This window comes from Bufo gargarizans, chromosome 5, assembly GCF_014858855.1.
Source record: "Bufo gargarizans isolate SCDJY-AF-19 chromosome 5, ASM1485885v1, whole genome shotgun sequence".
Classification (NCBI taxonomy): domain Eukaryota; kingdom Metazoa; phylum Chordata; class Amphibia; order Anura; family Bufonidae; genus Bufo; species Bufo gargarizans.
Genome location: NC_058084.1, coordinates 196,743,576 through 196,764,539, shown reverse-complemented (window position 1 = coordinate 196,764,539; position 20,964 = coordinate 196,743,576). Strand labels below are relative to the sequence as shown.

Below are 20,964 nucleotides of genomic sequence, written 5' to 3'. Positions count from 1 at the left end.
GGGTAAGTAAGTCTAATAGTTAGTGATTATGGAATATCAGGGTAATAGTAACTACATATATGAAAATTGAAATTAGGGTCCAAAGGTGACAGTTATCCTTTAATAACAAAATTCCAACTACCTGAAGCAACCACTAGAGGGAGCTTACAGCATATAAATGTATATAGCTCACCTTGAACTCAATACTAAATTAGCTCTATAAATCCATATAATGCAAGCAATCCCTATAGGTGGAAAGGATTATATCATTCAGTTTAATGGTTACAAATAACAGGCAGCACATAGGGCCCTAATTTGGGATGACCATTGAGGAAAATATCACCTGTATTACTCAAATGGAGGTCAATTGTTATGATACTTTGATCTGGTGAATGTTACCCATGCATTAGTCAATCCTAACACTATGGGGCACATTTATTAAGATCTGCGTTTTAGACGCTGGTCTTAATATCCCCTATACCTGGCGGTGGATTCCCCGGAGTTATGAAGAGGTTCCGGCCTCTTCTTAACTTTGGTGGATCCTCCGGCACTTTTAAATATAAGACAGCTTCTTGGCTGTCTTACATTTAGACCATTTTCTAAGCCTAAAACAGGTGTAGAAAATTGTACATTAGACGGGCCTGCTGGCCTGTCCCCTTCCCCACTCAAGCCTCCTTTTTTACACCTGGAGTGAGTGGGGAGAAGTCACAAATTGCGGCGCAAAGGACCTTTGCACCGCAATCTGCGCCAGAATTACGCCTAATTTAGGCATATTTCTGTTTGATAAATGCCCCCAATATATACTTTAAACAGTTGATAGTTCTTAAACAGATTACAATCCAAATCCTGGCATTGTCAAACATCCTGAATGATTGCATTTCAACTCACTATAACAGAACACCAGCAGAAAACGAGATGTACATCAATGTCTAATTAAGCTTTGCCACTTAGGTTCAATATCGCTTACTATGGAATGGCAGAGGCGGATTGGCCATAGCCGATGCCCAGGAAGCAGTCAAGGCCCTCCTCATCGCTGGCCAGTGGAAGTTTTCCGGGACGTATTTTGTACTGCCGGTGGCAGTATTTTGTGATGGACTGTGATATTTGGCTCTGTTGGGGTGGCATAATGTACCACAATATGGTATTGTTGGCCCTGCCTTCCATTAATTTGGATCCAACCACAAAACAGGGCCACTTTAAGTTCCCAGTCCGTCATTGTGAAAGTGTATGGATTACAAAGTTCTTATCCAGACCATAGTTCCAGGGCATTGCCAAGGAGCCTCATGCTAGGCTTTGCACTTTGACAGTTGTGTTTCTAGCACTGTCCCATAAGACAGCAATTGCAAGCTGAAGATCAGATTTCTAATTGTGAGTGACTTCCCCAACCACCAATTACAGCCAACAACTGCCGTTGTGTCTACTGTTTCTGCTCCCCCTCATGCTGGAGGCTGGTCAGGAGTTGCATTCTCAGATGAAGTCTACTATCATATTGCTCCTTTTCCCTATGTCTTGGGTCAAAAAGAAAGCACAATATGCTAACATATAACACAGAAAGTAAAATAGTAAACCAGAAGGGGAGGAAAAGGTCTCTTTCTACATTTTTGTCCAATATAACATAATGGAATCATTCTTTAAAATAAATGCATCTTGCAAAATAGCTTGTGGCTGAATTCTGTTTTATCAACTGGATCATCTCATCAGCCTCTGCAAACATTAACACTTACTGTAGCTCATAGCATAAATTAACCTTTACAGTATATGATTTATAACTTGAATGACTAAAGATTTTAAAGAGGATCTTCTGACATGTCTGTTTTAGAAAAAGTAGATTCCACGTTCTATATAAATGCTGGAGCACCCTCTGCATTGTGCTGTTCTTCTGTTATTCCTCGAAAAAATCTATGCTTTCCACTGATATACTGTATATCCCTAGCATCACAAGAAATTAGCTGCGTCTAACAAAAATAAATGAATGGAAAACAGGTTTATCTTATACAGTATATCCTCCTATTTCCCTGTTCTGTTTTGCAGCCCTATCATCCAGTGCAGGTATTTCTGCTGCATTCACATGTGTTTGTGACTAACTAGTATGAGAACTGGCATGGTTGCTAAGCTGCCTAATAAATATCCAGGGTAATGTCCTGATCCCTTGCACAAACCCCAATAGAGCTGCATAGTTTAGCTCCCTAGGTCCTGTTGCTGAGTGAGACTTGGGAGAGACTGAAACATCCTATAGAAAAGAACATCTTGTTGTTACACTGAAGTCAACAAAAACCCAGGTCAAATTAAAATGAGGACAATAAGAAGATACATAGATACACCAGTTCTTCAGGCTGGCAGCCTTAGTTGCATTGGTAGTCCCTCCTCTCCCTCAAGTCACAAGTCTCCTGAACAAGAGAACTTCATTATTTATTGCCAGGAGTTAAAGTGCTGTAGAAAGTGAATGCCGTCATCTACAAATTCAAAGGCATACCAAGGAAGCACTGGCCTATTAGTAAAGTGAAGGAGCCGTTCAGACCACACCTGAACAGTGGATACTAATTGAACCCCATTTTCGTCTGTTTTGGAGATAACATGCCAGGAGGGGCTTTGGGCACAGCTGAGCTAGCATCCTGCACCTGCAAACATCATGGTAAATATTACTTCTAGCATAACTTTGCCTATACTTTGTGCGCTGTGTTTGTATAATTTGTGCATACATGATACATAACAATTCTGTTTATTTCCACTACTTTGTAATTTTGTGTTTTCTATTTTATTATTGTACGGTATTTTTATTCCATTTAAATATGTGCCCATTTTAAAAGTATACATTTAAATTGCAATGTATTTGTAGTTTTGTTGTAATGTAGTGAAAGGACTGGGAGCAATAATGTTAAATGTAAGATTAATAGCAAAAATGCTCCAATCTGAGGTAAACAAGTGAAACTACAAGACGACACATATCCCTGTTTGTAATATTCTTTATAAGTACTGTAACATATTATGGGAACCAGCTTTATCCGGGAGGATATGGGTATCTTTTTGTGGGATTGTGTTCCTTGTTCCCTTTTTACTTCTTGCTTACTAAAAATAGCCAAAGTTAAGACATTTATAGATGCCATTTGATGAGCTTGTTACATAGGCTACAACTTATTACAGTGTCACACTTTAATAGCAAGGAAGTGGAGTGCTGCACACTGTAGTTGCTGGTGCCCGCAAAAACTGAACAGTCGTAATCGATAATATGTAAATTGCAGCACACAGGATATTTGCTTGCGATTTTGGTAATTTTATTAATGCGATATCATACAAAATTCATGATCCAGTTACATTATAGGCTCAGTTAGATAACCACTCTTGATAATAATGATGACCGGACGTTTCGTCCAAACAGACCTTCTTCAGAGATTATCTGGTTTGTGTGGTCAGGATGTGATGAGCTGGATCCAGCTGTGACCCACTCTACATATATGTGCTTTTGTGTTTTATATACCAGTTGGCTGGAAATGGATATATACTGTGCTTTTCTTCTCTCAATTTACCCCCCCCCCCCTTCCTTTTACGGGTGACCTCCGGGCACCCAGGACCAACCTTATCCGGGTGAGACCTGTGAAAAGCTTTCACCAAACGAATGGCATTCATGTCGGATGCTGGTAGCTACCTCCTTTCCTCTGGTCTATAACTCTTCCAGTGAATAAGCTACTGAAGAGATCTACAGAGAACTCGAGAGTGAATTATCTTAGCAATCTGAAATTCCAAACTACCGTCCACCATGACAGGAGCAGGTGGCAAGGAAGACTGTTCCAAAGGTTCAATATATCTCTTCAACAAAGATGTATGGAACACATTATGAATTTTAAGAGCCTGAGGAAGTTCAAGACAAAAGGCTACCGGATTAATAATGGCCGGGATCTTATATGGACCAATAAACCTTGGACCCAACTTCCAAGAAGGTGCCTTCAACTTAATGTTTCTTGTGGACAGCCACACAGAATCACCCACTCTTAGGTCCAGACCATTCATACGTTTCCTGTCAGCCATACGTTTATACTTGTTGCCCATATTCCTCAAGTTATTTTAAATTTTCCGCCATATAGATGACAATGATGACGAAAAACGTTCCTCCTCAGGAATGCCAGAAGTATCAAAGCCAGAAAATGTGCCAAACTGCGGGTAAAGCCCTTTTCCCCAAAAAAATGGCGACTTATCAGTGGACTCCTGTCTATGATTGTTTATGACAAACTCTGCTAAAGACAAAAATGAAGACCACTACTCCTGGTTCTCGGAGACAAAACATCTCAAGTAAGTCTGCAAATAATGAGAAATCAATAGCGGGGTGGCACTACTCTAGTTCCTGATAACAATTACCAGGTACAGCAATCTCCGTTCTGAGGTGTGTATCCAACAGGCTGTGCTCTGCCCACAATAGTCTTTTAAACATCCAAACAGGGAGAGCGAATTCAGGCGGAACTCACCCACTTGGTGTAAAACAAGTCTTCTTTATTGCTTCAAAAACTCACATAAAAGCAGAAGGTAAGGGGCGGACATGCATTTCACATAGTAACATTGCGGCTACGGCCGCTTCGCACTATCCGCGCTTCTTCTTGGCCCCTGACCTCAGGACGCCGAACTGCGTCTCTCTTTATACCTCACTACCCAGGGGGCACCACGGATCTCCATGGTGTTAACGCCTGATAGTGACGCTGTATTATAAAATCAGCAAGAACATTACCTGCAACTCATAAAAATACGCTCATGTCGTTTTTATCGTTCAGTCCTAATGAGCCCATTGCTCCTAACTGTATAATCCACCTAGCTTCTTGTTTTAATAATTCCCAGTGTCTATCTCCTCCCTGAGGGAGGTGGGGAACTGTCTCTATTCCTGCAAATCTGAGGCTTTTCGGATTGCCCCCATGTGCTTCATTAACATGTTTTATCAAACGGGGCATCTTTTGCCTTTCTTAATGGAATTTATGTGTTCCCTGAACCTCTCGCATAAATTCCTGAGTGTCTATCCTATATAGAAGCGGCCTTACTGGCATAACACTAAATACACCACATAGGTACTTCTGCATGTGATCAAACTCATTATTTTATGATTTAGTCCTTCGAACTTCAATGCTTTTCCCTGGATATAAGAGCTACAGAAAACACAATTGCCACATTTGTAATTACCTACTGGTCGTGTATCTTTTAACCAAGTAATGGATCTATTCTCAACAAACCTACTCCTTACTAGGCAATCCCTTAATGTGTGACTTCTTCTAAATGTGATAATGGGTTTAGCAAGTAAGTCTCCAGATTCTGATTAGTGTGTTCCATCTGTCCGTTCGACTGAGGATGAAAAGCCGAAGAAAGGGACAGTTGTACCCCCAGTCTAGTACAGGACGCCTTCCAGAATTTGGAAACGGAGTCCCCCGATCCGAGACCACATCAGAGGGAATGCCATGTAGTTTCACAATGTTATCAACAAACACTTTTGCAAGAGTTTTAGCATTAGGTAGGCCTGGCAATGCTATGAAATGCACTGTTTTACTAAAGTGATCAACTACCACCAGAATCACTGTCTTTACTGCAGAATAAGGTAGATCAATGATAAAGTCCATGGTCTGGATGGGATGGGCAACAGAAGTAGAGATCCGGAAGGCCGAGTATGTGTCACCTTAGCTCGTGCACAAGTGCTACAGGCTGACACATGCAGGCATCCAAGAAAGTCCAGCAAGCTCCAGGATCATCTCCTAAAGAGGATTCAGCTGCGGGATCGGAGTGACAGCAGGCAGGTGTGACCGCATCTGCATGCACAGTGAGGCGAAGACTTTTGGAAGATTTCTTGGTGTCAAGAAGGGCAGCAAAGAAGCCACTTCTCTCCAAAAAAAACATCAGGGACAGATTGATCTTCTGCAGAAAATATGGTGAATGGACTGCTGAGGACTGGGGCAAAGTCATATTCTCAGATGAAGCCTCTTTCCGATTGTTTGGGGCATCAGGAAAAAGGCTTGTCCGGAGAAGAAAAGGTGAGCGCTACCATCAGTCCTGTGTCATGCCAACAGTAAAGCATCCTGACACCATTTATGTGTGGGGTTGCTTCTCATCCAAGGGAGTGGGCTCACTCACACAGCCATGAATAAAGAATGGTACCAAAACACTCTCCAACAGCAACTTCTTCCAACAATCCAACAACAGTTTGGTTAAGAATAGGGATGAGCGAACTCGAACTGTATAGTTCGGGTTCGTACCGAATTTTGGGGTGTCCGTGACACGGACCCGAACCCGGACATTTTCGTAAAAGTCCGGGTTCGGGTTCGGTGTTCGTCGCTTTCTTCGCGCTTTTGTGACGCTTTCTTGGCGCTTTTTGAAAGGCTGCAAAGCAGCCAATCAACAAGCGTCATACTACTTGCCCCAAGAGGCCATCACAGCCATGCCTACTATTGGCATGGCTGTGATTGGCCAGAGCACCATGTGACCCAGCCTCTATTTAAGCTGGAGTCACATAGCGCCGCCCGTCACTCTGCTCTGATTAGCGTAGGGAGAGGTTGCGGCTGCGACAGTAGGGCGAGATTAGGCAGATTAACTCCTCCAAAGGACTTGATTAACTGATCGATCTGCAGCTGTGGATCATTGAGCTGCTGATCCTCAATTGCTCACTGTTTTTAGGCTGCACAGACCGTTTGTCAGTCTCATTTTTCTGGGGTGATCGGCGGCCATTTTGTGTCTTGTGGTGCGCCAGCACAAGCTGCGACCAAGTGCATTTAACCCTCAATGGTGTGGTTGTTTTTTGGCTAAAGCCTACATCAGGGTGAAGCTGTCACACCAAGTGCATTTAACCAGCAATAGTCTGTTCATTTTTTGGCCATATACAAAATCAGGGGCAAGCTGCGCCTGTCACCAAGTGCATTTAACCCTCAATGGTGTGGTTGTTTTTTGGCTAAAGCCTACATCAGGGTGAAGCTGTCACACCAAGTGCATTTAACCAGCAATAGTCTGTTCATTTTTTGGCCATATACAAAATCAGGGGCAAGCTGCGCCTGTCACCAAGTGCATTTAACCCTCAATGGTGTGGTTGTTTTTTGGCTAAAGCCTACATCAGGGTGAAGCTGTCACACCAAGTGCATTTAACCAGCAATAGTCTGTTCATTTTTTGGCCATATACAAAATCAGGGGCAAGCTGCGCCTGTCACCAAGTGCATTTAACCCTCAATGGTGTGGTTGTTTTTTGGCTAAAGCCTACATCAGGGTGAAGCTGTCACACCAAGTGCATTTAACCAGCAATAGTCTGTTCATTTTTTGGCCATATCCCAGTCTAATTCTGTCACTAAATCCATACCGGTCACCCAGCGCCTAAATACTAGGCCTCAAATTTATATCCAGCTAAATCTGTCCCTAGTGCTGTAGCTGGGCGAGTTATTTAGTGTCCGTTCAAGCACATTTCTTGTTCTGGGTTGAAATACAATTCCCAATTTAGCAATTTCATAATTTAGTGGTTCCTGCTATATCAGAGCTATTTGAAATCTATCCCAAAAAGGGTATATAATATTGAAGGTGCACATTGGGTCATTCAGAATAACTTCACACACACCCGCTACTGTGTATTTCCAAGTCTAATTCTGTCACTAAACCCATACCTGTCACCCAGCGCCTAAATACTAGGCCTCAAATTTAAATCCCTCTAAATCTCTCGTTACCCACCGCTGTACTGTTGTTGCTGGGCAAGATATTTAGTGTCCGTCAAAGCACATTTTTTGTTCTGGGTTGAAGTACAATTCCCAATTTAGCAATTTCATAATTTAGTGGTTTCTGCTATATCAGAGCTATTTGAAATCTATCCCTAAAAGGGTATATAATATTGAAGGTGCACATAGGGTCATTCAGAATAACTTCACACACACGCTTCTGTGCATTTCCAAGTCTAATTCTGTCACTAAATCCATACCGGTGACCCAGCGCCTAAATACTAGGCCTCAAATTTAAATCCCTCTAAATCTCTCGTTACCCACCGCTGTACTGTTGTTGCTGGGCAAGATATTTAGTGTCCGTCAAAGCACATTTTTTGTTCTGGGTTGAAGTACAATTCCCAATTTAGCAATTTCATAATTTAGTGGTTTCTGCTATATCAGAGCTATTTGAAATCTATCCCTAAAAGGGTATATAATATTGAAGGTGCACATAGGGTCATTCAGAATAACTTCACACACACGCTTCTGTGCATTTCCAAGTCTAATTCTGTCACTAAATCCATACCGGTGACCCAGCGCCTAAATACTAGGCTTCAAATTTAAATCCCTCTAAATCTCTCGTTACCCACCACTGTACTGTTGTTGCTGGGCAAGATATTTAGTGTCCGTCAAAGCACATTTTTTGTTCTGGGTTGAAGTACAATTCCCAATTTAGCAATTTCATAATTTAGTGGTTCCTGCTATATCAGAGCTATTTGAAATCTATCCCAAAAAGGGTATATAATATTGAAGGTGCACATTGGGTCATTCAGAATAACTTCACACACACCCGCTACTGTGTATTTCCAAGTCTAATTCTGTCACTAAACCCATACCTGTCACCCAGCGCCTAAATACTAGGCCTCAAATTTAAATCCCTCTAAATCTCTCGTTACCCACCGCTGTACTGTTGTTGCTGGGCAAGATATTTAGTGTCCGTCAAAGCACATTTTTTGTTCTGGGTTGAAGTACAATTCCCAATTTAGCAATTTCATAATTTAGTGGTTTCTGCTATATCAGAGCTATTTGAAATCTATCCCTAAAAGGGTATATAATATTGAAGGTGCACATAGGGTCATTCAGAATAACTTCACACACACGCTTCTGTGCATTTCCAAGTCTAATTCTGTCACTAAATCCATACCGGTGACCCAGCGCCTAAATACTAGGCCTCAAATTTAAATCCCTCTAAATCTCTCGTTACCCACCGCTGTACTGTTGTTGCTGGGCAAGATATTTAGTGTCCGTCAAAGCACATTTTTTGTTCTGGGTTGAAGTACAATTCCCAATTTAGCAATTTCATAATTTAGTGGTTCCTGCTATATCAGAGCTATTTGAAATCTATCCCAAAAAGGGTATATAATATTGAAGGTGCACATTGGGTCATTCAGAATAACTTCACACACACCCGCTACTGTGTATTTCCAAGTCTAATTCTGTCACTAAACCCATACCTGTCACCCAGCGCCTAAATACTAGGCCTCAAATTTAAATCCCTCTAAATCTCTCGTTACCGCTGTACTGTTGTAGCTGGGAAAGTTATTTAGTGCCCGTCAAAGCACATTTTTTGTTCTGGGTTGAAGTACAATTCCCAATTTAGCAATTTCATAATTTAGTGGTTCCTGCTATATCAGAGCTATTTGAAATCTATCCCAAAAAGGGTATATAATATTCAAGGTGCACATTGGGTCATTCAGAATAACTTCACACACACGCTTCTGTGCATTTCCAAGTCTAATTCTGTCACTAAATCCATACCGGTCACCCAGCGCCTAAATACTAGGCCTCAAATTTATATCCCGCTGAATTTGAATACAATACATTGGGCCAAATAATATATTTGTTGTTGTGGTGAACCATAACAATGAGAAAAACATCTAGTAAGGGACGCGGACGTGGACATGGTCGTGGTGGTGTTAGTGGACCCTCTGGTGCTGGGAGAGGACGTGGCCGTTCTGCCACATCCACACGTCCTAGTGTACCAACTACCTCAGGTCCCAGTAGCCGCCAGAATTTACAGCGATATATGGTGGGGCCCAATGCCGTTCTAAGGATGGTAAGGCCTGAGCAGGTACAGGCATTAGTCAATTGGGTGGCCGACAGTGGATCCAGCACGTTCACATTATCTCCCACCCAGTCTTCTGCAGAAAGCGCACAGATGGCGCCTGAAAACCAACCCCATCAGTCTGTCACATCACCCCCATGCATACCAGGGAAACTGTCTCAGCCTCAAGTTATGCAGCAGTCTCTTATGCTGTTTGAAGACTCCGCTGGCAGGGTTTCCCAAGGGCATCCACCTAGCCCTTCCCCAGCGGTGAAAGACATAGAATGCACTGACGCACAACCACTTATGTTTCCTGATGATGAGGACATGGGAATACCACCTCAGCATGTCTCTGATGATGACGAAACACAGGTGCCAACTGCTGCGTCTTTCTGCAGTGTGCAGACTGAACAGGAGGTCAGGGATCAAGACTGGGTGGAAGACGATGCAGGGGACGATGAGGTCCTAGACCCCACATGGAATGAAGGTCGTGCCACTGACTTTCACAGTTCGGAGGAAGAGGCAGTGGTGAGACCGAGCCAACAGCGTAGCAAAAGAGGGAGCAGTGGGCAAAAGCAGAACACCCGCCGCCAAGAGACTCCGCCTGCTACTGACCGCCGCCATCTGGGACCGAGCACCCCAAAGGCAGCTTCAAGGAGTTCCCTGGCATGGCACTTCTTCAAACAATGTGCTGACGACAAGACCCGAGTGGTTTGCACGCTGTGCCATCAGAGCCTGAAGCGAGGCATTAACGTTCTGAACCTGAGCACAACCTGCATGACCAGGCACCTGCATGCAAAGCATGAACTGCAGTGGAGTAAACACCTTAAAACCAAGGAAGTCACTCAGGCTCCCCCTGCTACCTCTTCTGCTGCTGCCGCCTCGGCCTATTCTGCTGCTGCCGCCTCGGCCTCTTCCTCCGCCTCTGGAGGAACGTTGGCACCTGCCGCCCAGCAAACAGGGGATGTACCACCAACACCACCACCACCACCTCCGTCACCAAGCGTCTCAACCATGTCACACGCCAGCGTTCAGCTCTCCATCTCACAAACATTTGATAGAAAGCGTAAATTCCCACCTAGCCACCCTCGATCCCTGGCCCTGAATGCCAGCATTTCTAAACTACTGGCCTATGAAATGCTGTCATTTAGGCTGGTGGACACAGACAGCTTCAAACAGCTCATGTCGCTTGCTGTCCCACAGTATGTTGTTCCCAGCCGGCACTACTTCTCCAAGAGAGCCGTGCCTTCCCTGCACAACCAAGTATCCGATAAAATCAAGTGTGCACTGCGCAACGCCATCTGTAGCAAGGTCCACCTAACCACAGATACGTGGACCAGTAAGCACGGCCAGGGACGCTATATCTCCCTAACTGCACACTGGGTAAATGTAGTGGCAGCTGGGCCCCAGGCGGAGAGCTGTTTGGCGCACGTCCTGCCGCCGCCAAGGATCGCAGGGCAACATTCTTTGCCTCCTGTTGCCACCTCCTCCTTCTCGGCTTCCTCCTCCTCTTCTTCCACCTGCTCATCCAGTCAGCCACACACCTTCACCACCAACTTCAGCACAGCCCGGGGTAAACGTCAGCAGGCCATTCTGAAACTCATATGTTTGGGGGACAGGCCCCACACCGCACAGGAGTTGTGGCGGGGTATTGAACAACAGACCGACGAGTGGTTGCTGCCGGTGAGCCTCAAGCCCGGCCTGGTGGTGTGTGATAATGGGCGAAATCTCGTTGCAGCTCTGGGACTAGCCAATTTGACGCACATCCCTTGCTTGGCGCATGTGCTGAATTTGGTGGTGCAGAAGTTCATTCACAACTACCCCGACATGTCAGAGCTGCTGCATAAAGTGCGGGCCGTCTGTTCGCGCTTCCGGCGTTCACATCCTGCTGCTGCTCGCCTGTCTGCGCTACAGCGTAACTTCGGCCTTCCCGCTCACCGCCTCATATGCGACGTGCCCACCAGGTGGAACTCCACCTTGCACATGCTGGACAGACTGTGCGAGCAGCAGCAGGCCATAGTGGAGTTTCAGCTGCAGCACGCACGGGTCAGTCGCACTACAGAACAGCACCACTTCACCACCAATGAGGAGGACGAGGATGAGGAGGAGGTGGAGGAGGATGAGGATGAAGCATGGTCACAGCGGGGTGGCACCCAACGCAGCTCGGGTCCATCACTGGTGCGTGGCTGGGGGGAAAGGCAGGACGATGACGATACGCCTCCCACAGAGGACAGCTTGTCCTTACCCCTGGGCAGCCTGGCACACATGAGCGACTACATGCTGCAGTGCCTGCGCAACGACAGCAGAGTTGCCCACATTTTAACCTGTGCGGACTACTGGGTTGCCACCCTGCTGGATCCACGCTACAAAGACAATGTGCCCACCTTACTTCCTGCACTGGAGCGTGATAGGAAGATGCGCGAGTACAAGCGCACGTTGGTAGACGCGCTACTGAGAGCATTCCCAAATGTCACAGGGGAACAAGTGGAAGCCCAAGGCCAAGGCAGAGGAGGAGCAAGAGGTCGCCAAGGCAGCTGTGTCACGGCCAGCTCCTCTGAGGGCAGGGTTAGCATGGCAGAGATGTGGAAAACTTTTGTCAACACGCCACAGCTAACTGCACCACCACCTGATACGCAACGTGTTAGCAGGAGGCAACATTTCACTAACATGGTGGAACAGTACGTGTGCACACCCCTCCACGTACTGACTGATGGTTCGGCCCCATTCAACTTCTGGGTCTCTAAATTGTCCACGTGGCCAGAGCTAGCCTTTTATGCCTTGGAGGTGCTGGCCTGCCCGGCAGCCAGCGTTTTGTCTGAACGTGTATTCAGCACGGCAGGGGGCGTCATTACAGACAAACGCAGCCGCCTGTCTACAGCCAATGTGGACAAGCTGACGTTCATAAAAATGAACCAGGCATGGATCCCACAGGACCTGTCCGTCCCTTGTCCAGATTAGACATTAACTACCTCCCCATAACCATATATTATTGGACTCCAGGGCACTTCCTCATTCAATCCTATTTTTATTTTCATTTTACCATTATATTGCGATGCTACCCAAAGTTGAATGAACCTCTCCTCTGCCTGTGTGCTAGGCCTAAATATATGCCAATGGACTGTTGCAGTGGTGGCTGACATGAAGCCTGATTCTCTGCTATGACATGCAGACTAATTCTCTGCTGACATGAAGCCAGATTGTCTGTTACGGGACCTCTCTCCTCTGCCTGGGTGCTGGGCCTAAATTTATGACAATGGACTGTTGCAGTGGTGGCTGACGTGAAGCCTGATTCTCTGCTATGACATGCAGACTGATTCTCTGCTGACATGAAGCCAGATCGTCTGTTACGGGACCTCTCTGCTCTGCCTGTGTGCTAGGCCTAAATATATGCCAATGGACTGTTGCAGTGGTGGGTGACGTGAAGCCTCATTCTCTGCTATGACATGCAGACTGATTCTCTGCTGACATGAAGCCAGATTGTCTGTTACGGGACCTCTCTGCTCTGCCTGTGTGCTAGGCCTAAATATATGCCAATGGACTGTTGCAGTGGTGGGTGACGTGAAGCCTCATTCTCTGCTATGACATGCAGACTGATCCTCTGCTGTCATGAAGCCAGATTGTCTGTTACGGGACCTCTCTGCTCTGCCTGTGTGCTAGGCCTAAATATATGCCAATGGACTGTTGCAGTGGTGGGTGACGTGAAGCCTCATTCTCTGCTATGACATGCAGACTGATTCTCTGCTGACATGAAGCCAGATTGTCTGTTACGGGACCTCTCTGCTCTGCCTGTGTGCTAGGCCTAAATATATGCCAATGGACTGTTGCAGTGGTGGGTGACGTGAAGCCTCATTCTCTGCTATGACATGCAGACTGATTCTCTGCTGTCATGAAGCCAGATTGTCTGTTACGGGACCTCTCTGCTCTGCCTGTGTGCTAGGCCTAAATATATGCCAATGGACTGTTGCAGTGGTGGGTGACGTGAAGCCTCATTCTCTGCTATGACATGCAGACTAATTCTCTGCTGACATGAAGACAGATTCTCTGTTACGGGACCTCTCTCCTCTGCCTGTGTGTGTGCTGGGCCTAAATATATGCCAATGGACTGTTGCAGTGGTGGCTGACGTGAAGCCTCATTCTCTGCTATGACATGCAGACTGATTCTCTGCTGACATGAAGCCAGATTCTCTGTTACGGGACCTCTCTCCTCTGCCTGTGTGTGTGCTGGGCCTAAATATATGCCAATGGACTGTTGCAGTGGTGGCTGACGTGAAGCCTCATTCTCTGCTATGACATGCAGACTGATTCTCTGCTGACATGAAGCCAGATTCTCTGTTACGGGACCTCTCTCCTCTGCCTGTGTGTGTGCTGGGCCTAAATATATGCCAATGGACTGTTGCAGTGGTGGCTGACGTGAAGCCTCATTCTCTGCTATGACATGCAGACTGATTCTCTGCTGACATGAAGCCAGATTCTCTGTTACGGGACCTCTCTCCTCTGCCTGTGTGTGTGCTGGGCCTAAATATATGCCAATGGACTGTTGCAGTGGTGGCTGACGTGAAGCCTCATTCTCTGCTATGACATGCAGACTAATTCTCTGCTGACATGAAGACAGATTCTCTGTTACGGGACCTCCCTCCTCTGCCTGGGTGCTGGGCCTAAATATATGCCAATGGACTGTTGCAGTGGTGGCTGACGTGAAGCCTCATTCTCTGCTATGACATGCAGACTGATTCTCTGCTGACATGAAGCCAGATTCTCTGTTACGGGACCTCTCTCCTCTGCCTGTGTGTGTGCTGGGCCTAAATATATGCCAATGGACTGTTGCAGTGGTGGCTGACGTGAAGCCTCATTCTCTGCTATGACATGCAGACTAATTCTCTGCTGACATGAAGACAGATTCTCTGTTACGGGACCTCTCTCCTCTGCCTGGGTGCCGGGGCCTAAATATCTGAGAATGGACTGTTCCAGTGGTGGGTGACGGGAAGCCAGATTCTCTGCTATGGAACCTCTCTCCAATTGATTTTGGTTAATTTTTATTTATTTAATTTTTATTTTAATTAATTTCCCTATCCACATTTGTTTGCAGGGGATTTACCTACATGTTGCTGCCTTTTGCAGCCCTCTAGCCCTTTCCTGGGCTGTTTTACAGCCGTTTTAGTGCCGAAAAGTTCGGGTCCCCATTGACTTCAATGGGGTTCGGGTTCGGGACGAAGTTCGGATCGGGTTCGGATCCCGAACCCGAACATTTCCGGGATGTTCGGCCGAACTTCTCGAACCCGAACATCCAGGTGTTCGCTCAACTCTAGTTAAGAACAATGCATTTTCCAGCACGATGGAGCACCGTGGCATAAGGCAAAAGTGATAACTAAGTGGCTCGGGGACCAAAACGTTGACATTTTGGGTCCATGGCCTGGAAACTCCCCAGATCTTAATCCCATTGAGAACTTGTGGTCAATCCTCAAGAGGCGGGTGGACAAACAAAAACCCACTAATTCTGACAAACTCCAAGAAGTGATTATGAAAGAATGGATTGCTATCAATCAGGAATTGGCCCAGAAGTTGATTGAGAGCATGCCGAGTCGAATTGCAGAGGTCCTGAAAAAGAAGGGCCAACACTGCAAATACTGACTCTTTGCATAAATGTCATGTAATTGTCGCTAAAAGCCTTTGAAACGTATGAAGTGTGTGTAATTATACTTCACTACATCACAGAAACAACTGAAACAAAGATCTAAAAGCAGTTTAGCAGCAAACTTTGTGAAAACTAATATTTGTGTCATTCTCAAAACTTTTGGCCACGACTGTAATTATATTTGAACAATTTTACCAGAAAAATTTAAAAATACACTTTTTTTGATAAAATTGCGGTCTATTTTGATTAATATCAGAAAAACAAAAACTCTCAGCAGCAATCAAATAACACCAAAAGAAAGCTGTATTTGTGAGAAGAAAAGGAGGTAAAATTCATTTGGGTGCCATGTTGCATGACCGAGCAATAAACCGTTAAAGTTGTGAAGTGCCGATTTGTAAAAAAGGGCCTGGTCACTAGGGGGGTATAAACCTGTGGTCCTTAAGTGGTTAAAAAAAGGTTTCACATGTAAAACCAAAAAAAATCCCCAATTAAATAATAAAAAAAAAGGTTAAAAATAGAAAAAATAAATAAAATAGACATATTTGGTATTGCTGTGTCCGTGACAGCCAGCTCTATAAATATATCCCATGATCCACCCCGTCCGATAAACACCATAAAAAAAAGCAATTTTTGTCACCAAAAGTGCAACAGCAAGTGATCAAAAAGGCTTATATCCCACAAAATTGTACCAATAAAACCGTCAGCTCATCTTGCAAAAAGTGAGCCTCTACATAAAGAAATAAAAAACAAAACTATAGCTCTCAGAACATGGAGACATTAAAACATCATTTTTTGTTTCAATGCTATTATTGTGTTAAAGTTAAATAAATAAATAAAAGTATACATATTAGGTATCTCCGCATCCGTAAAAAACAGCTCTATAAAAATATCACATGACCTAACCCCTCACACGAACACCTTAATAAAAATAAAATAACATTTCCAAAAAAAGCTATTTTTTGTCACCTATCACATAAAGTGCAACACCAAGCGATCAAAACGGTATATGCCCTCCAAGCGATCAAACTGTCACCTTATCCCGCAAAAAATTTGACTCTAACTAAGACAATCGGTCAAAAAATAAAAAAGCTTTGGCTGTCAGACTATGGAGACACTAAAACATTATTTTTTGGGTTTCAAAAATGCTATTATTGTGTAAAACTTAAATAAATAATCAAAAGTATATATTAGGTATTGCCACATCTGTAAAGATCTGAAATTCACATGACTTAACTCTTCCGGTAAACGCTGTAAAAATAAATTAATAAAACTATTCCAAAATCAACCCAAAAATATAAACGGTGACAAAACTTTTTTTTTGTTACTTTGCCTTACAAAAAACATAATATAGAGCAATTAGAAATCATATGTATCCCCAAAAGAGTACCAATAAAACTGGCACCTTATCCCCTAGTTCCCAATTTTTGTGAGTTTCTATTGTAAGGGTGCATCAGGGGGGTTTCAAATGGGACATGGCATCTAAAAAATCTAGTTCAGCAAAATCTGCCTTCTAAAAACCATATGGCGCTCCTTTTCTTTTGCACCCTGCCGTGTGCCCTTACATCATTTTACTACCATATGTTTATGTAAACCGCAGAATCAGGGTAATAAATATTAAGTTTTGTTTGGCTGTTAACCCTTGATGTGTTAAAGAAAAAAATAGATTAAAATGGAAAATCCGCCCAAAAAGTGAAATTTAGAAATGTAATCTCCATTTTCCTTTAATTCTTGTGGAACACCTAAAGGGTTAACAAAGTTTGTAAAATCAGTTTTGAGTACGTGTAGTTGAGGGGTGTACTTTCTACAATGGGGTAATTTATGGGGCTTTTCCACTGTGTAAGCCCCACAAAGTGACTTCAGACCTGAACGGGTCCTTAACCAGCTCAGTTCCCCTAGCTTAAACCCCCTTAATGACCAGACCACTTTTTACAATTCTGCACTACACTACTTTCACGGTTTATTGCTCGGTCATACAACTTACCACCCAAATGAATTTTACCTCCTTTTCTTCTCAATAATAGAGCTTTCATTTGGTGGTATTTAATTGCTGCTGAAATTTTTACTTTTTTTGTTATTAATCGAAATTGACCGAAATTTTTGCAAAAAAATGTCATTTTTCACTTTCAGTTGTAAAATGTTTTTTTTAAAAAAAACTACATTTCTATATACATTTTTATCTAAATTTATTGTTCTACATGTCTGATAAAAAAAATGCAATAAGTGTATATTTATTGGTTTGGGTAAAAGTTATAGCGTTTACAAACTATAGTACAAAAATTTGAATTTCCGCATTTTGAAGCAGCTCTGACTTTCTGAGCACCTGTTACGTTTCCTGAGGTTCTACAATGCCCAGACAGTAGAAATACCCCACAAATGACCCCATTTCGGAAAGTAGACACCCTAAGTTATTCGCTGATGGGCATAGTAAGTTCATAGAACTTTTTTTTTTTGTCACAAGTTAGCGGAAAATGATGATTTTTTTTACATTTTTTTTTTTTCTTACAAAGTCTCATATTCCACTAACTTGTGACAAAAAATAAAAACTTCCATGAACTCACTATGCCCATCACGGAATACCTTGGGGTGTCTTCTTTCCAAAATGGGGTCACTTGTGGGGTATTTATACTGCCCTGGCATTTTAGGGGCCCTAATGCGTGAGAAGTAGTTTGGAATCCAAATGCGTAAAAAATGCCCTGTGAAATCCTAAAGGTGCTCTTTAGAATTTGGGCCCCTTTGGGCACCTAGGCTGCAAAAAAGTGTCACACATGTGGTATTGCCGTACTCAGAAGAAGTAGGGCAATGTGTTTGGGGTGTATTTTTACATATACCCATGCTTGGTGAGAGAAATGTCTCTCTAAAAGTCAACTTTTCCAATTTTTTTAAACAAAGTTGTCATTATAGAGAGATATTTCTCTCACCCAGCATGGGTATATGTAAAAATACACCCCAAATCACATTGCCCTACTTCTTCTGAGTACGGCGATACCACATGTGTGACACTTTTTTGCAGCCTAGGTGCGCAAAGGGGCCCAAATTCCTTTTAGGAGGGCATTTTTAGACATTTGGATTCCAGACTTCTCACGCATTAGGGCCCCTAAAATGCCAGGGCAGTATAAATACCCAACATCTGACCCCATTTTGGAAAGAAGACACCCCAAGGTATTCCGTGCGGGGCATGGCGAGTTCATAGAAGTTTTTTTTTTTGGCACAAGTTAGCGGAAATTGTTTTTTTTTTTTTTTTTTTCTCACAAAGTCTCCCTTTCCGCTAACTTGTGACAAAAAGTTCAATCTTTTATGGACTCACTATGCCCCTCAGCGAATACCTTGGGGTGTCTACTTTCCGAAATGGGGTCACATGTGGGGTATTTATACTGCCCTGGCATTTTAGGGGCCCTAAAGCGTGAGAAGAAGTCTGGAATATAAATGTCTAAAAAATTTAAGCATTTGGATTCCGTGAGGGGTATGGTTCATGTAAGATTTAATTTTTTTGTCACAAGTTAGTGGAATATGAGACTTAAAGGAAAAAAAAAATAATAATTTCCGCCGCAGCGATTTTACGGTGTTTTTGCAGTCATCAGAAAAAAAAAACATTTCTGTCACTGCGGTGGGGCAGACTGAACGCAAGTGTGCGCACAAGATCAGGCCTGATCGGGCGAACACTGCGTTTTTTGTAGAGCCTATAGAACATGTCCTATTCTTGTCCGCAATTGCGGACAAGAAAAGGCATTTTCTATATAGTTCTGGCAATGTGCGGATCCGCAAAATGCGGAAAGCACATTGCCGGTGTCCGTGTTTTGCGGATCTGTGGTGTCCGTGTTTTGCGGATCCGCGGTGTCCGTGTTTTGCGGATCCGCGGTGTCTGTGTTTTGCGGATCCGTGTATTTGCGGATCCGCAAAACACATACAGATGTCTGAATGGAGCCTTACAGGGGGTGATCATTGACAGGGGGGTGATCAGGGAGTCTATATGGGGTGATCACCCCCCTGAAAGGCTCCATTCAGACATCCGTACGTGTTTTGCGGATCCGCGGTGTCTGTTTTGCGGATTCGTGGATTTGCAGATCCGCAAAACACATACGGATGTCTGAATAGAGCCTTACAGGGGGGTGATCATTGACAGGGGGATGATCAGGGAGTCTATATGGGGTGATCACCCCCCTGTAAGGCTCCATTCAGACATCCGTATGTGTTTTGCGGATCCATAAAACACATACGGACGTCTGAATGGAGCCTTACAGGGGGGTGATCAATGACAGGGGTGTGATCACCCCATATAAACTCCCTGATCACCCCCCTGTCATTGATCACCCCCCTGTAAGGCTCCATTTAGACGTCCGTATGTGTTTTGCGGATCCGTGGATCCGCAAAACGCATACGGACGTCTGAATGGAGCCTTGCAGGGGGGTGATCAGGGAGTCTATATGGGGTGATCAGGGGTTAATAAATGACGGGGGGGTAGTGTAGTGGTGTTTGGTGCTACTTTACAGAGCTGCCTGAATCCTCTGGTGGTCGATCCAAGCAAAAGGGACCACCAGAGGACCAGGTAGCAGGTATATTAGACGCTGTTATCAAAACAGCGTCTAATATACCTTTTAGGGGTTAAAAAAAATCGCATCTACAGCCTGCCAGCGAATGATCGCCGCTGGCAGGCTGTAGATCCACTTGTTTACCTGCCGATCCTGTGAACGCATGCGCGTTTACAGGAAGTCTCACGAGAGGACGCGCCGGCGCATCCAGGAGGAATAACAGGGCCGGCGCCAGGACGCAATCCTGCGTGCGGCGGTCCTGTAGTGGTTAAAAAGTGGGTTTTGGAAATTGCTTCTAAAAATCTAAGCCTTCTAACGTCTTAAATTTTTTTACATAATAATGCCAACATAAATTAGACATATGGGGAATTTAAAGTAATAAATATTTTATGAGGTATCACTTTGTTTTAAAAGCAAAGAGATTCAAATTTAGAAAACAGTGGATTTTTTCAAATTTCTGTTAAATGTTTATTTTTTTTATAAATAAAGGTAAAACATATTGACTCAAATTTATCATTAACATGAAGTACAATGTGTCATGAGAAAACTATCTCTGAATGGCTTGGATAAGTAAAAGTGTTCCAAAGTTATTACCACATAAAGTGACACATGTCAGATTTGCAAAATTAGACCTGGTCAGGAAGGGGGTAAATGGCCCGGTCTGGAAGTGGTTAAAATACAATTTGCACACTTTCCCCCAGAGAATCAGTTCGGGAGGGACACTTTTTGTTCAGGACCAGCTGCGTGTGTTCTCAGGACCTGCGAGACGGTCGTGCAGAGGTCAGCTACTTTCAAGGACAGCCCTTGCAGCTGTTCGGCCAGTACAGAGATAGGATCCATGGCTGCCCTGACACAAGCAAAAAAAATATGACGGTTTGGCGGTTTATAATGTCACGCTTCGGTGTGGGACGGAAACCTACACCAAATGTAGGAAGGAAAGGGGTGAGAGGAAAAGGCCTGGAAACCGGGAAAAGGAGCAGGTCAACTCTAATAAAAGTCCTGACTGACTGCAAGTATGAACTGACCCTTAAGGAAGGTGAGTTCATAAACCGGAACCTAAAGTCCTAACTCACCCTGTAGGAACCTGGT

General features: G+C 44.1%; 1 protein-coding gene across 1 annotated transcript in view; it reads left to right on the top strand.

Annotated features, from left to right (window-relative positions):
• Nucleotides 1-2,431: 2,431 nt before the first annotated feature.
• DCLK3 (doublecortin like kinase 3) overlaps nucleotides 2,432-20,964 on the top strand; it is a 105,992-nt gene continuing 87,459 nt past the window's right edge. Inside the window, exon 1 of the mRNA XM_044295073.1 lies at nucleotides 2,432-2,611. Coding sequence (XP_044151008.1) covers nucleotides 2,554-2,611 — 58 coding nt within the window. The 5' untranslated portion in view covers nucleotides 2,432-2,553. The remainder of the gene's footprint in view (nucleotides 2,612-20,964) is intronic.